Genomic DNA, 16,572 nt, shown 5'->3' on the forward strand with positions numbered 1-16,572 from the left:
TGACATTGGACTTCCTTTGTGGTCTCCCATCAAAATACTGGCCAGGTCCAACCCTGCTTAATTTCTGTGAGTCGATGAGACTGGGCTAGTCTGGGTCATCCAGGTCAGAGTGCATTCAGCACATAGCTATATAGAATACTTAGTGTTTCATAACAGATGTAAGTGCCAAAGTCAAAAGGTCAAAATCTTTTATTACAGTCCATGACTAGAATAATAACATTAACGATAAAAACAACTGAAATACGGGATATAGCAAATCTTGTCATTAGTACTTGGCAACAAGGACGAACATTAACTTACAATATTAAAGTAAAACCTTGTGGTCAGGTCAAGGGATAACATGGTACAGTGCTTAATCAGGCCAATGTATGTCTTCTAACATTTATTACTAACTAACAGCAAATATAGAAGAAAGGCTGCCCAATCCCTGATAAAATCAGTCTGGATTAAAGTATTAGATGTCACAATCGGTATCTCCATCTTCATTGCCTGGGGAGATCTGAATAGAATGAAGTTTAATTACTTAATAGCAAAACTTGGGTACTTGCCGAGTTGTCTCAGTACACACGTTGGACAGAAGTGAATTAATGTGAGCTGAGTCAGAAGTACTGTAGATTGTTGGAGTAATGGGGAAATATATATAGAACAAATCCCATTGTAGAAAGGGCAATGAAGGAACATATGTGCTGTCTTCTCTCTCTCTCTGCTATTGCAGGGACAGAGTCTCTGTGCCCAAGGGATCCTACAGTATCTGCCCTCAATAACTGTCAATCGTAAAGCAGAAAATCTGGCAAGAGTGAAGGCTCTTTGGTTATTATTTTCCAGAGTGCATAAATGTAGCCGGAATAGAAAGGTAGCATCTATCAGGTGCTTCAATATAGCTGGGAGATCTTGCAGTGTTGGACTGGCGTTCAATATCTAAAATTCTCTGCCTCAAAACTTGTCTGGCTATATCTCCACCCATCTGCAGAGGTGAAGAAGAAAATCCAAGTTGAGCAATTTTCATTTGGATAGACTTGAGTCAGCTGGATTGAAAGTCATTTTGTAAGATAAGTGGGAGGAGGCCACGAGGATTAGAGTTTATCTTAAGCGAAGTCAGTTTAATTCTGGTGGTTACCTTTAGTGACCCTGTCTCCAGGTGGATCATAGAATTTGAGATACATCTGGGAACTTGCAAGACTGCTCTCAGAAACTTTGCTTGCACCTGTTCAAGAAGAGTGAAACATGAAATGGGAGGACCTAGAAAAAAATGTTCCCTAAAGTAACTGAGAGAACATCTTTCCTTGAAAGAGCATAAGGGCAGCTGGAGAAAAATAACCCTCCTTAGTGCAGAGAAATTGAATGATATTAAGAGCTGACCATTCTTCCTTTGGTCACAACATAATCACTATGGAGTGCTCTAGAGCCAGTAGCCTGCACAACCATCCCTAAATATCTAAAAGAGTTGACTTATTCTAGCCACTGGCCCCTTATAGACCAGATTCTTTGTTTAGGACGCTTGCCAAAGGACATGACCTTAATTTTATGATGGTTAATCACAAGCTGTTGAGCATTACAGCAGAGGACAAGACTATGAAGAGCTCTTCTTAGCCCTGTAGGGATCCTGGAAAGCATAACAGCATTGTCTGCATACAGTAATATTGGAATGTGTTGATGAGCCAGTTTTGGGGAGTGATGATCTGTTACATTGAAAAGGCTTTATGCAAAAAATGAAAAGCAGAGGTGCAAGGAGGCAACCCTGTCTAACTCCGTTTAAAGTATTAATTCGTTCTCTGAGATTACCCATTTTACTACATTTTACTCTAAGGGAGGTGTGGACATGGAGAGAGCAAATTATCTATGGAAGATTCCTCCAGTTTATCCCACAGTTTGACTTGAGAAATAGTCGAATACAGCCTTCAAATCCATGAAGACCACATAGAATGAAGATGACCCTTTTGAGCGATACTTTTCAATAAGATGCTGGAGAAATAGGCAGTGATCCGAAATAGATCTGCCCTCCTTAAAGCCTGCTTGCTCTATTGCGATGATATCCTCCCGATCCTTTTGTTGTTGTTGTTGTTGTTATTCAGTCGCACAGTCAAGTCCGACTCTTCATAACCCCATGGACCACATCTCGCCAGGCCCTCCTGTCTTTTGCTGTCCTCTGGAGTTTGCTCAATTTCATATTTCTTGCATCGTTAAGACTGTCTAACCATCTCATCCTTTGCTGTCCCCTTCTTCTGTTACCTTCAATCTTTCCTAGCATCAGGGTTTTCTCCAGTGAGTGCTCCCTTCTCATTTGGTGGCAAAAGTATTTGAGCTTCAGCTTCAGTATCTGGCCTTCCAGGGAACAATCAGGGTTGGCTTCTTTTAGGATTGACAGTACTAATATGGAGAACACTTTTGTACTAACTAAAAATCAAGTAGTTTCAGTGATTGCTAAGATTCCAATTAACTTTGGAAGATGGTCAAGTAGAAAAGAAATTCACTCCTTAAGTCTCCTCCTGAGGCTATCCTCTCGATACATAGATTTTTATTTTATTTATTTATTTATTTAGGCATTTTTACCCCACCCTCACCACGAGCGTGCTCACGGCGGCTTACAAGGGGCATAAGCCCATACATAAAACCAGATAAAACAATAAAATAATGAATAATAACAATAACAATAATAAAGTGCTTTCTGTAAACAAGATGGCCTTTGAGTGGTTTTGATGGCATCAGTCATTTCCTTAGATCCTTCCCTTGGGGTGATACTGTCCAGTAGATAGTCCAAGCCAATCCCACAATGTAAGTGCCATACAATTCATGGCGGAACTTCCAAGGGCGGTTCCTAATCCCGATGTTATCGCCACCATTGGTGGTGGTGGCGGCCCCTATGTGAAAGCCTGGCGGAAGAGCTCCGTCTTGCAGGCCCTGCAGAACTGCATAAGGTCCCGCAGGGCCCTGATCTCCTCCTGGAGCTCGTTCCATCATGTAGGGGCCACCACTGAGAAGGATCTGGTCGCAGCAAGCTTTGCCTCCCGGGGGCCTGGAATCACCAGGCGGTGTTGGGTCCCCTCTTGGAGGTATATGTGGGGAAAGGCAGTCCTTTAGGTTAGTCGGACCCTGGCCATATAGGGCTTTAAAGGTGAGTACCAGCACTTTGAAGCAGATTTGGTATGCCATTGGCAGCCAGTGCAGCACTTTCAACCCAGGCCGGATATGCTCCCATTTAGGGAGGCCCATCAACAGCCTGGCCGCTGCATTCTGCACTAGCTGCAGCTTCCGGATCTGCGACAGAGGCAGCCCCATGTAGAGAGTGTTACAGTAGTCTAACCTTGAGGTGACCATCGCATGGATCACTGTAGCCAGGTCATTACGGTCGAGGAAGGGAACCAACTGCCAAATCTGCCTAAGATGGTAAAATGTAGATCTGGCAGTGGCTGCCACCTGGGCCTCCATGGTTAGAGAGGGATCCAGGAGCACTCCCAGACTCCTATCCTCCGACGCTGGCACCAGAGGCACCCCATCGAAGGTCGGGAGAGGGAGCCCCAACCCCAAACAGTTCCGCTCAGGCACAGGACCTCCGTCTTCTCTGGGTTTAGTTTCAGCCGGCTCAGCCTGAGCCACCCAGCCACAGCCTGTAATCCTCGGTTCAGATCTTCTGGGTCGGAGCCCGACCGGCCACCCAACATCAGATAGAGCTGGGTGTCATCTGCATATTGGTGACAACCCAGCCCATACCTCCTGGCAATCTGGGCGAGGGGGCGCATGTAGATGTTAAACAACATCGGGGAAAGCACCGCCCCCTGAGGGACACCACACTCAAGTGGGTGCCTCTGGGACTGCTTTTCCCCTATCACCACCCTCTGTCCCCGACCTTGGAGAAAAGAGGCAAGCCATTGAAGAGCAAGCCCCTGTATCCCCACGTTGGCGAGACAGTGGGTCAGCAACTGGTGGTCGACCATATCAAATGCGGCCGACAGATCTAATAACAACAGTGCCGCCACACCGCCTCAATCCAGATGCCTCCGGAGGTTGTCAGTAAGGGCAACCAGCGCCATCTCCATCCCATGACCAGGGCGAAAGGCGGACTGGAGTGGATCCAGGACAGAAGCGTCATCCAGAAAGCTCTGAAGCTGTGTCGCCACCGCCCTCTCAATCAATTTGCCCAAATAGGGCAAATTAGACACCAGCCGATAGTTGGCCAATTCAGCCAGGTCCAGAGTTGTTTTTTTCAGGAGTGCCTAGACCCACCGCTAAACTTTCCCCTCCCCAAGAGCACCGGAATTTGCTGCGCCAGCATTGCTGCATCCGCCAGTCTTTGCCACAGCCACAGACTTCTGGTACTGGCTAAACTGGACAATTCCTCCACCCAGGGCTGATTACAACAGCATCAAATCAGTTAGCTCCTTGCTCTGCCCACCATCTAACTCCCTATAGTACAAAATGTAACCTAATGGCTCTCTAATGTACAATATGTCAACTAACTACTCTGCCATAAAAACCCTTACCAGGAAAATCCCAATCCACAACCTCCTGAACTAACCCTTCTGGGAACCGTTACTAACCGTATTTAATTATCCTAACCATTCACAGAATGGTTACTAAACAATACAATATTACACATTGCAATACAACATTCACAGAATGGTTACTAACCAATACAATACTAAACAATACTAACCTAACTCTTCCCTAGATAGTTCCAAACTCTAAAACCTGGCAATCACTCCAATTCAATCAACCTCTGTCCTATTCATCACCCATGCCAGTCAATCAAGACGCAGCAGCCGGCCAAGCCCCCACAGCAGCCCGAGGTCCTGCAGAGCAGAGCTCGCACCAGGTAGGCCAGGCCAAGATGTTTTGGTCAATTTGGGTCGTGCTGGAGTGGGAGATATAGAGAAGGGCGATGTTATAGCCCTCTCCCCATGCCGATAGTCCACTCGCTCTCTAGGACTTACTCAGCCCGCTGTAAATTGCATTAACACTGTATTCCAGCTCATTTTCAGTTTTTCACCGCGGGAGCGCAAGCACAAATGTCCCACGGCGTCGCTATCTTGAATTACTCTTGAAACAAATAGTAAAACTACCTGACATCAAGGAAGACAGGAGGCCAATGCTTTCCTTCAGTTATTCTACCATTCCCTGCATGTTGCATAAACTGAAAAAACACCTTGCCTATTTTCAAATTTGGCCGATTAGGGTGTTCCAAGAGGAAGGAAGAAGACCCCTGCTGGCTCCTCGAAAGGCTCCATAAGTACCCTTTAATAACACCTCAAAGTCTTCTGGATCATCACTGGTTGGCCTTCCTTTAAGGACGAACACACCCAGACAACCGAGTAAATCTGACATTTTTCAAAATGGTAATATCTTAATCCAAGACTCTATACATCTGGCGGCAGAGTTGATTAATGCTGTGGAACCTTTGATTACATCAGACCTTCCAGATTTTAACAGCAAACAATCATGTGAGAGGGTAGTCCTCTCCCTGAACCAGGGCTTATGCCAGGACTCCTTCCAAATGAATTTGGATACTGCCGTTTCTGTCACTAAGAACTCTGAGTTTCCAACATCTTCGTCAAAGTCCTGGTAGTCAAAAAAATCAACTGAATAACTTGCACCTTAGGCAGGAAAATAGAATTCTCCTTAAAACAGGATCCCCTCAGACCCTGGAACCAATTAAAGACTATCCTGTTAACTCTGTACCACCTCACCCTAATTTGGAATTTTCTCAGTCAGAGAATTTCATTAGGTCTTCTTAATTGCCTGATAGGGAGGCTTCAGTTTGACTAGGCTCGAGATCCTGTTCCTCAATTTCTTCTTCCCATCTGAAGGTTCTTTCCTGGAATGTCGCTGGATGGTTCCGATGTCTCTTTTATCATGTCGAATTTCCCCCCTCTTGTTGGAATTATGATATCACAAGGGGCGGGACCCGCGATACTCGTGGGAGGGGGGAGGGAGCTCCACACCTATGAGGAAGAGGAGGAAGCAGCAGGAGGAGGTAAGTTCCCCCCCATCCTGCCGGTTCCCCCATCTCCTCCACCCCCCTCCACCCCCCCGCTCCAAAGGCGGGTCTTCCCCCTCCCCCCGGTGGCTCGGAAGCGAGGGCTGGCAACAGCCACCCGGGCCTCGCTGGTCTCTTCCCCCCTCTGAAGTGGCGGCGGCGGCGAGGCCGGGTGCAGAGCATTCCCTGCGCATGCGCAGGGGATGCTCTGTCACTTTTGGGGGATTTAAGTATCCCCCCAATATTTTTTTACAGGTTTCAGATTTTTGTGCACACCTGGGGACAGCCCCAAGTGTGTACAAACATCTCCCTCCCCCCCAGGTGCCCCCGATGTGCGGACATAAGTATCCGCGCACAGGGGGTGACTTTGGTATTAGATATATAGGTTGTGGTACAGGAGACCTGGACAGCTGCGGACCTGGCCCTTGATGGGTACCATGTTTTTAAGGTGGCTGCTACACCAGCAAAAGGCCCAGAAAGATTAAAGGGGGCTCTGGGCTTATTCATTTCAATGTCACTCAATGTTAAATGCCTAGAAAAACCACCCCTCTCTCATCTTGTTATGGTGGTTCTTCTGTCTTGGGAGGACGGCAGTTTGATCATTATGAAAGCTTATCTTCCCCCACAAAGCAAGAAACAGACATTGAAGAAATGTGGGAGTCCTTTGAACAATATGTCTCACTTTTAATATCTGACCATCCATCCTGCTGATGGGTGATTTGAATGCCTGCCTAGGACCTGACGACCCACATATAGAGACTAAATATAAGACTCTTATTGGAAAGTCAGAGGGGGTTTCTGGGAATTTTCCCTTCCATCGCCTGCCTAAGGATCAATATGCAAACTTGGCTGGCCTTTGTTAGCCGAATTGCTCTTTAGGAGAGACAATTGGAACAGTGTATTTAAATGGGGATTCTGGTCAGTGTTTACGGAGGATGGGCTGCGCCAATACGCTTCAATGAAGAGACGGAGACCGAGGTAAAAATGTACTTTTAGTTTACTAGATATTCATTCAAAGCACACAATAACATACAAACACACAAGAACTAAGAAACAGCAGATAGATTTTGTACAGCACGGTTGCATTAGCAGGTTATATCGTTGAGGGGAAATATATTTACCTCAGGCGTAGCGCGGCTCCTAAAGCTTCCAGCAGGGAAGGAGGGCAGGAGGGGAGAAAATGGTAGAAACACGTGTAACAGACCAGCTGATAACACATGGATTGCCTTAGCTGCAGACTAAGGTAAAGCGAGTCAAGGAATTGGTACAGGGAGCTGGATTTGAGAGGTAAAGCAGACGTAGAGGGGTCGTTGGTAAAGGGAAGGAAGGCAGGCTGCTGTGTCCGCTCTGTGTTCTATCTTTTAAGGTCTCTTGCAAGAGGGGAGGAGGTGGGCCCAAGCGGATTACCAGATGGCCCTACCCCAAGGGTCAGGGATTGGCTATGGGGTCAATTTCCAATCTATTGATTAACCTGACGGGTGGTACCTGGGCAGGGGCAGGAGCTACGTGCAAGGAGGCCAGTAGTGTTGAATCATCTGTAACCATGTGGAATGAACATCCCATTGTAGTCTGGCATCGGGTGAACTCTGGGTTAATCCATTCAGGGTGGAGACCAGGTGTTAGGGCTAGGTAATGAGTTTCTGTGTTTGCTGTAGGCTCTCTGTTTGCATAGACATGATGAGCTAAAGTCTCTGGGGCCCCCTCTGGAACATTGTAGGCTCAACAGATTATTGACCTCAGCTGGCAACATCTCTGGGTGCCCTCAAGTTGAACTCTTTATTTCACAGTCTCTTTTATTAGCCCTTTTTGCATCAAGCTTTATTTCATATATTATAGTTCAGAAATAGCCCAATATGGACGTCTGGGCTAACACCTTTGTTTAGCAAAAGCCTCATTCAGGCTAAGCCTATATGTGTAAGTGCCTTTTCAAACACATCTACATGTTTCAGTACAAGAACATAAAGTGTTTCTTGAGTAAACATTCTGAATTTACTTATTTGTAAGAGCCAGTATGGTGAAGTGGTTAGAATGTTGGACTAGGGTCTGGGAGTAGTTAAATCCCCACTTGGGCCATGGAAACCTGCTGGGTGACCTTGGACCAGTTATACACTCTCAGCCTAACCTCCCTCATAGGGTTGTTGTGAGGATAAAAATGGATGAGAGGAGAACAATGGGAAGCTACTTTGGGTCCCCATTGGTGATAAAGGGGAGGTATACATTAAGTAAATTAATAATCACCAATGTTCAAAACCAATACTTGTCTCATCCAAAAGTTTCACACATTAAGCAAGCTTGCAAAGGTGTCCAGGCAGGTAGATGTGAATGTGTATCCTTCTTTTTTTTGCTGTCAAGTCACATCTGACGTATGGCAACCCGGTAGGGGTTTTAAGGCAAGAGATGTTTAGAGGTGATTAGCATTGCCTTCCTCTGTGTACCAACCCCTAGACTTCCTTGATGGTCCTCCATCCAAGTAGTAATCTGGGCTGACCCTGTTTAGTTTCCAAGATCTGATGCTCATCCTTCTACACAGGGGTTATTTGTGCCAAACATTTGGGGTGAGAGGTGAATATAGACTCAAGAAACCTGTGGAAATGTGAATTAGCCAGTGATTTTACAAATTATAAGGATTACAATATGTACCATTTCTATTTGCCAAGTAGTTGTAGCTGAAGATAGGAAATAATAAATTGGTATAGCTGAGGTTCATTCTTACAATGAAAAGTGAGCTATTATCAGCAAATTGATTTTACCATATAAAATATGTATACTTTAATCATCAGTGATGGCATTACTGAGTAAAGGAACAAAAAGGAACATGTATAATAGCTTTAAAGTTCCTTGTGTACCCCTGCTAATGGGCTAATTTAGGAATTTCTTGGTACTATGAAGTCGTCACTTGCTATTTTCCTGCCTTCTGCAGCCCCTCTTCAAAATAAATTAAAAACTATTTGAAGCATGGAAGATAAAAAAGCTAACAGACAGCAAACAAATGCACTGCATAAATTCTGTGAAGGAACCAGTTTATGTTAAATATTATTGGTGATTTGTTTCTTCTGTGCTACAATATAAAAATATTTTGCAGCATTCTTTCCTGTTTTGTAATAAAACCAGTGAAATAGCATAACAAGAGGAGCCATGCTGAATCAAGACCAAAGGCCCTCTCCAGTATTCTGTTTGCCATGCAGCCACTTCAGGTGGCATTATTAAAGACTCTTAAATATGTTTGCTTTGCTGAATTGTGAAAAGAATGCATCAGGGCAATGGACACAGATGAGTTCCCAAAAGAAGTACCCTTATGCTGTACTATGGAATGTACTATAGCCAAGGGGAGCCTTGTGTGTAAGAAGTATGCCAAGCTAGATGTGGACCCGGAACTACAGGAGCCTCCTGCCCCTGCACCTCTGCAGCCATGTCAGCCCCAAGATGCAGACCAGCAGCCCTGATCTTCATATACGCACAAACAGCAGCAGATCACAGAAGGAATCCATGCTTTGCAAAAAGGACGAGATGTTCCTGCACAGAAGCCATGAGAAATTCTCTTCTCCATTACGCAGGCATTTCCCCCCCACACACCTAGTGTGCTAAACTTCACCTGGAAAAATAACATATTCCTCTTCCACCTGAGCCAGCCTAAAACAAAAGGATGTGCCCAGCTACAAACAATAGCCAGCAATCAAAACTTCCTGCCACCCATCAAGATAACACTGCTGTCAAACATCTGGCCATTGATCTGAAGCACCAGCCCTGCAATGTGATTGGTTCTTCTACTTCTCTCCTTTGTCTCACCCCCTTCCCCCAGAGGTGCCACTCCCTGCCGACCATTGAATTTCAATTGCCCAGCTATTAATCCCTTTATGCCCCATCCAGAGTTTAATTTTTTTTAGTACTTCTTGAGGACCAGGTAACCACATGAGTGCTAGTTTCAGGTCACATTTTAAGTACATAAGGGGAGCCCTCTCTGGGCTCGCTCTCTTGCTCTTCTCTTTGCCCCCAATCTACCTTTTCCGTTCCATTCTGGATCTGTTTGGAACCACTCCATGTGTGTCGCTGGTCGGCCCATGAACCCTTCCTCCTTTTAGTTCCCCTTTTTGCTGCATAATCTAAGTGTCTCATCAGACAGGTAAAATATCACCCAACCAACGATATTTCCTGCTCATGCAAACATCTATATACTTTCAAACCTGTATTTCTAGCTCTGTAGTGTCTGGGTGAATGCTTGATTTTTGTTTGTATGCTTGAAGAACCTTTAGTAAAGAAATCATCACTTTAGCTACACAGTCTCTGTGTCTATTCCTGGGTCTTGGGAACTCTGACTCACATATACGCAGGTTATGGTCTTTAGTTAATGCCTATTGACATGTAATATTCTTAATTCCCCCAAGCTTATTAATAAAATAAGGTAATTTGGCTAACACTCCCACTTTGGCCTCTGGGAAGCCCAGAAGCAGAACATGAAGGAACTCCATTGCTGTCCATCTGCCCCCCCCCCGGCAAACTGTTTCAGCTTTTCATAACTGAAGACTAGGGGTGTGCAAAACAATCATTTTTTCAGGTAAGGGTATATTGGACCCCAAAAATATTGGTATTTCTGATATTCCTGAATCCCAAATACTGGTATGGTATTCAAATCCAGTTTTGTTTTGTTTTGTTTTTTGGGTCCAGTATTCCCTATGGGGAATGGCTGGTTGAGTTGTTTTTAAAAGTTCCTGGGTGGCTGAAGGGGTTGTTTTTATAGGTACAGGCATCAAAATTGCAGTAGAGCTACTGGTGCCTGTCCTTTAAATAATCTCCAAATTTCAAGTCAATTGGACCAAGGGGACTAATTTTATGGGGCCCCGAACAGGGTATTCACAACCATTCTCCATTATTTTCTATGGAGGGGGGAAATTCTGCAAGCTGATTCCAGGGCAAAAGCCATGCCAGTACATAGTAGTAACTCTGAACAAACTTCAAGTCCAAGAGAACCATTACAGATCTCAGTAATCCCAGCAGAACTGCAAACCAATGTGCCATGCCAAACAGAATCAAAATCAAACCAGGCAGTGTCTGCAATACAAACTGAAGGGGGGGGAGCATTTTTGCAACTGCAGCAGAACCAATTGCAATGTACACAATGCCCAGCAGAACCAGTGCCACTGTGGCAGTGCAAGTTTAACAGAACTGATGTTAAAGCCAGGGCCATAGCTAGGTGGGAGTGGTGCCCCCTCTCAAATCTGCAACACCTCCATCCCATCTTGTCCTCCTACTTCCTATTTGGAAAGTCCAAGCCCATCAATGAAGCTGTGAGTTCAGCTCCAACCACACAAGGCCACACAAATTGGGTCTCCAGTGCTTGATCCTTTTAACTGGATATGCCAGGGATTGAACGAGGGACCTTCTCTATGTATTACATGGGATAATTAGTATGACTTAAGTAGTGACCCTTCTTGGGGGGAAATATCTTGATCCAAATTGCTAAATTCTGGAAACACATGCTATATATTTCCTGTGTTGTACTTTCTCTTGTCCTAAAGATTTATATATTGGAGATGAATTAAGATGGAATGTCTACTTTCTGTTAAGAAACAGAAGATTATAGTCTGTAGTACATAGTGGTCAGCTTTTAGCCTGTGTTTTGTACACTCTGCCCATAGCTCCTTACTGCAGCACTTTATTTTTAAAAGGCATTTTTCAAGCCTTATTGCTATAGAAACATTTTTCTGTGAACTAAAATTAAATTCTGGTGTAATCTCCATTGTTAGAATATTGCTTCATTGTTTTCTAGATCAATTCATGTTTAAAATGTATAGTTTTGCGATACTTATTCTTTTTAAATTTTAACAATGTGATAATACATAATTTGATTATTAACAATTTTCTTTCCCCCCTCTTCTTTTCTCTTCTGCAGCTGTGACTCAGAAAACAGGTACCTTGGTAATCCACTCAGGGGAACATGTTACTGTAAGTATTAATTTGTTTCATTATCCTCTGATGTTGCCCATTGTTTAATATATTTGGCAATCTATCACTTCTGACTGCAGACTGGGTACCATCCAATAATGTATTAGTTGTAATATGCCACATCTGGAAATCAAAAATAACTCCCTGCTCAGATATAATATTAAGCCTTAGGCAAGTTAGTCTAACCAGCCTTGTAGGATTACTATGAGGATAAAATGAGATAACAATGTACACTGCCCTGAGCTGCTTGGGGAAAGGTGAGATATAAATATGATAAACACAATCCATATCTTATTCAGTGTTGCAATAGCCATGTGAGAGAAGTGATTATGATTCCCAATAAAAAGAAATCAAGACTGAGAGAGACTGAAAAGCTTACCTAGGTTTTGTAGCAGTCTCTTATTTGGGGTTGTATTGCCTTTCTGAATGCCACTTAGAATTTAAACTTAATCAGTAGTGAATTTGAATAAAGAGTGAGAGTAATATCACTTTTTGTGATTTTGTGGTAAGTGTTTGTTATCAACCCATCAAGCTTACAGAATAGACTCTTAGGGTGCATCCAGACAGCTCTTTAGATCTGTGTGAGGGACGGATGCCTCATGGATTTAAATGTAATGTCCAGACATCAACATCTGGGAAACGCCGCACCTCAGAGCCGTACTAAAAAGATACTACCTTAAATCTGGAGGTTTTGGTTCTGACAAGCCACTCACGGACTTTCCCCTGTCTGATCATTCTAGCGCGCAATCAAAAATGGCGCCCATTCGGGATGGTCTGACATCAGACCATCCCGAATGGGCGCCATTTTAAAAAAATCTTGATTCTGCTCATGTGCGGATAAACAAGGCCACAATATTATGCCTATGCGCAAAAAAACCCCACCGCGCGTGCCTCCTTCAGTGGATGCCATCTAGACAATCCACAGCAGAAGCAGCACATGGTAAGGTGATTCCCCCTTGGGATGTCTGGTTGTGCGAGCATGGATTAAAAAGATCGGGATCAAATTTGAGCCGGCGTAATGGTGGGATTAGCTGTCCATCCGAATGCACCCTTAGTTGCACATCTAACCACTACTATTTTGGCTAGGAGCTGTGTATTTTGAGAGGCTGTGCTTTTTTGGATCCAGCCTATTGCACTTTGCAGCTTGCGTGTTTTTATGGAGAGATGAGGATGCTTTTGCTCTGGATGTCATTATGTTGTATGACAAAATAGCAAATGAGGATGCTAAGAAAAAGTATTTAAAAGTCCATTCATGTAAAAATTGTAAAAGAATGCAAATTATGTAATGCAAGTTTTTCAGATATCATGACTCTAACAGCAAAGCCTGGGCTTGTGGTTGCCTGTAGATCTTTGAAGAATGGAGATGAAAGCTAAATATGATACAAAACAATCTGTTTTCTCTCTGCAAACATTCTGGGTTTGTGAAGATTTATTTTGTCCTCTAAATATAAATACAACCAAATTTAAATGTTGTGAAAATAATAAGAGTTGTAGAAGCTAGACACTTCCAAGAAAGATTTTAGTATTCCATGATAGTTCTGCTTCATAAATCTTTTTTGATCTGAAACAAATTGTGTCATATCAAGCTAGCCTTTCACCTTTAAATAACCAAGCTATTTGTCTGCTGCCAGGTTTTGGGTTGCTGTCATCTTCCAGCTCTCTTGTTGATTCTGACAGTCAGAATAAATTCATTATTTTAAAAATGAATTTCAAGTCTGTGTTGATGCCTCATTAACAAGATGCTTTGTTTCCTTGGTGTTAATTCTTCAGCCATAAGAGCAGACCTTGTTACACTGATTTCTGGGGGGATAGTTGTAGTGTAGAACCCTCAGGGTGGGTTTCATTGACTTAATGGGCTATTGCTCTGCTTTAAGAGCTTCAAGCGCTGAAAGCTAATTTGATTCTTTATTTCTGTTTCACCCATTATGTACTTTGAATTCACAGATAATTTAGGGACCGACAATATCCATTCCTATTGAGTAATAGTATAGCAGGCACTCTTAAGTTCTATAATGGACTATTAAAAAAACCTGTGGATATTATATCTATGTAAAGTGAAGTGTATGAAGTACGCTGTGGTTCAAATGTCATGCATCTGATCCACTGCTGTAGCCTAATATTACACTTCCTGAGAAGCTGCCTATATTCATGAATGTGGTATGCCCTTGTGGCCACATTGTCATCTACAGGTGCCCATGCAAGAGGGGAGGATGGGTGATTTCTGCTGTTCTGGAGAGTCCCCTGACTCTCAGCAGTAGCTTTATAGAGATGCAATGGGCCGCAGGGGGATGGGAAAATTAACAGAAAGTCAATTCCATTAACTTCTTCAATTCATGGAAGTTTTGGATCCAGCCTGTTGCACTTTGGAGCCTACATGTTTAGTTGGAAGACCCACTAAGTTTGATGGGAGCAAGACTGGGAACAGCTGGAAGTTAGGAATTGGAATCCAACAGATTTCTTCATCTTCCTTGTGAACAGAGATTCCTGCTTAGTTTAATGAACTGTTTAATGTTTAAGGATCCTCACTCAGTTAACTATCCCTATAAATTAGTTCTGTATCCTATTAGCAAATGATTATTTTTTTCACAAGTCTCTAAAAGCAAATGTTGTTTGCATTAATTACATTTATCATGTCAGTTGTTATACTGGAAAAACCAGATGGACCCTTACCATTTTGATTTACTTAAATGAGGATATTATGAGCCAACATTCTCATTTTATTTAGATTAAAACATAAACCCAAAGTGAATTTCCAATCTTATGGATAGAGAGTTTCAGTGATCTACCATAAGAAAGTGGATCTGTGAAACAGACTATAAACTCTCTGTTACAAAAACATTATTAGTATTTAAGGGTGAAGGGGATCTCTCATGCCCCCAAACTGTTTCCTCTTTCATTTCTCTGAAAGCCCTTATAGCTTCTCACCTTTTCCTGCTTCCCTCTTTCCTTCCCACCCACCAGCCAACCTACCTTTATCTGCCCCCTGTCTTCAGCATTCCCTCCTTGTGTCCCCCTAGCAGACTCTACCTGGGAAAACTATGGGCCAGGTGCATTGCTAGCTACCGTACTGGATCCAGTTGGGAACCTGCAAGGACTTCACTTTCCCTTCTTCCCCACATGATTTCCTTTTCCTGTCTTCCTGGCAACCACCAAAGCTTCACCTTTCCCTGCTTTCTTCTCTCCTTCCCACCCACCCACCAACCAACCTCTTTCTGCCCCAAAACTTCATCTATATTTATTATGTATTTACTTCATTTATATCTTGCATTTCTCCACAATGGGGACCCAAAGGATTTTTCATCATTCTCCTTTCTTCCATTTTATCCTTACAACAACCCTGTGAGGTAAAATGCTGAGAATGTGTAAGGTCACTCTGTAAATTTCCACAGCAAAATGGTGATTTGAACCTTGACCTCTGAATTCCTAGTCCCAAAATCTAACTACTACACCACACTGACTTTTGTGTGTTGGCTGCTGTTGAACAGGCCTGGGTAAGTCATGCAAGTTGTGTGGTATTGGCAAGTCACCCAGAGGTTGTTGCTGGGCCTGACCCCGTTGCGTTCTCCCTCAAAGGCCAAAACAGCCCTGGAAAGAGCCCTTCCTCTGCCTTTTACTGACAGAAACCAAACATGGAAGGCTGGCAATCCAGTTGTCATTGCCTAGCAACAGTCACCGAGGGCTTTCATTTCTTGCACAAGACCACCACAGGAGACTCAGCAGTTTAAATCTAGGTCCCAACCCAATGGTATTCAGTGTTGGGAAACTGACCCACAGATTGGAACATGCTGTCACTGGCCACTCTTTAAGTAGATGTCAAAGCAATTAGTTAATAATCCTATAGAATTTTCCAAATATAATTCCCTGATCGTATCCAATTAGTTTGAAGTTCTCAGTGGTTGTACTCTTTACCCAAAGAACCATATTTGCCGTGTTGCAGTCAGATATGGGAAAGCATGTCTGTTTTAGAGGAAATTCTCCCTTTAAGCATAGAGAGGCATGGCAATATTAGCATGCAAATAAGTTTGTTTTTCCAGATTTCTCAGAATGTTAAAACTATGGTTTGGGGGTAGGATCTTTTTTTTTTTTAATGGAGCAAGTAGGAAATAGAAAGGTCCCCTACATCTTATGTGCATCTTTCCCAGACTTCCCCTGCATCTTGCCTCAGCAAAATTCTAATGCTTCTAGCATTTGTCTCCCAACCCAGGTGATTTCATGTACTGGAACCTGGCCAGGATAAAAGTGCTTTCCCCTTTATCATGGCTAAAGCAGATGTGGGTGGTCATTTCTACTGGGGAAATGTTTTGATTCCATGCTTTAAAATTTTCACAAGAAATTAGAGAGGTATTGAGACTAAAATATTAGACATTTGATCTTCATCACTGATTTTCATGTAGAAAGAGAATTTGGATCCTTACTTTTAGGTCTTGGCCTGTTTGGGCCTGTGTTTTATGTTTTGGGGATGAGTTGTTTCACTCTCCCTCCCCTGCTTACAGCAGTCTTGGCCTCCTTGCCAGAATGAGGAAGTGTGAATAACATTTTTATTCTTCTCCCTTGCGGATGAAATTCTGTACCTAATCTGTCATGGGTGGGATATAGTGTGATATGTCTCTACCTCTATCTCTTCAAGGACTGGGATGGGTGTGTGGATGAAGCATGTTTAA

General features: G+C 43.4%; 1 protein-coding gene across 1 annotated transcript in view; it reads left to right on the top strand.

Moving 5' to 3' along the window:
* The window catches only part of LOC107120373 (attractin-like protein 1), a 910,146-nt gene that overhangs the window by 359,222 nt on the left and 534,352 nt on the right, over positions 1–16,572 (top strand). Inside the window, 1 exon segment of the mRNA XM_015423059.1 lies at positions 11,859–11,911. Coding sequence (XP_015278545.1) covers positions 11,859–11,911 — 53 coding nt within the window.

This window comes from Gekko japonicus, unplaced genomic scaffold, assembly GCF_001447785.1.
Source record: "Gekko japonicus isolate JY-2015 unplaced genomic scaffold, Gekko_japonicus_V1.1 scaffold288, whole genome shotgun sequence".
Classification (NCBI taxonomy): domain Eukaryota; kingdom Metazoa; phylum Chordata; class Lepidosauria; order Squamata; family Gekkonidae; genus Gekko; species Gekko japonicus.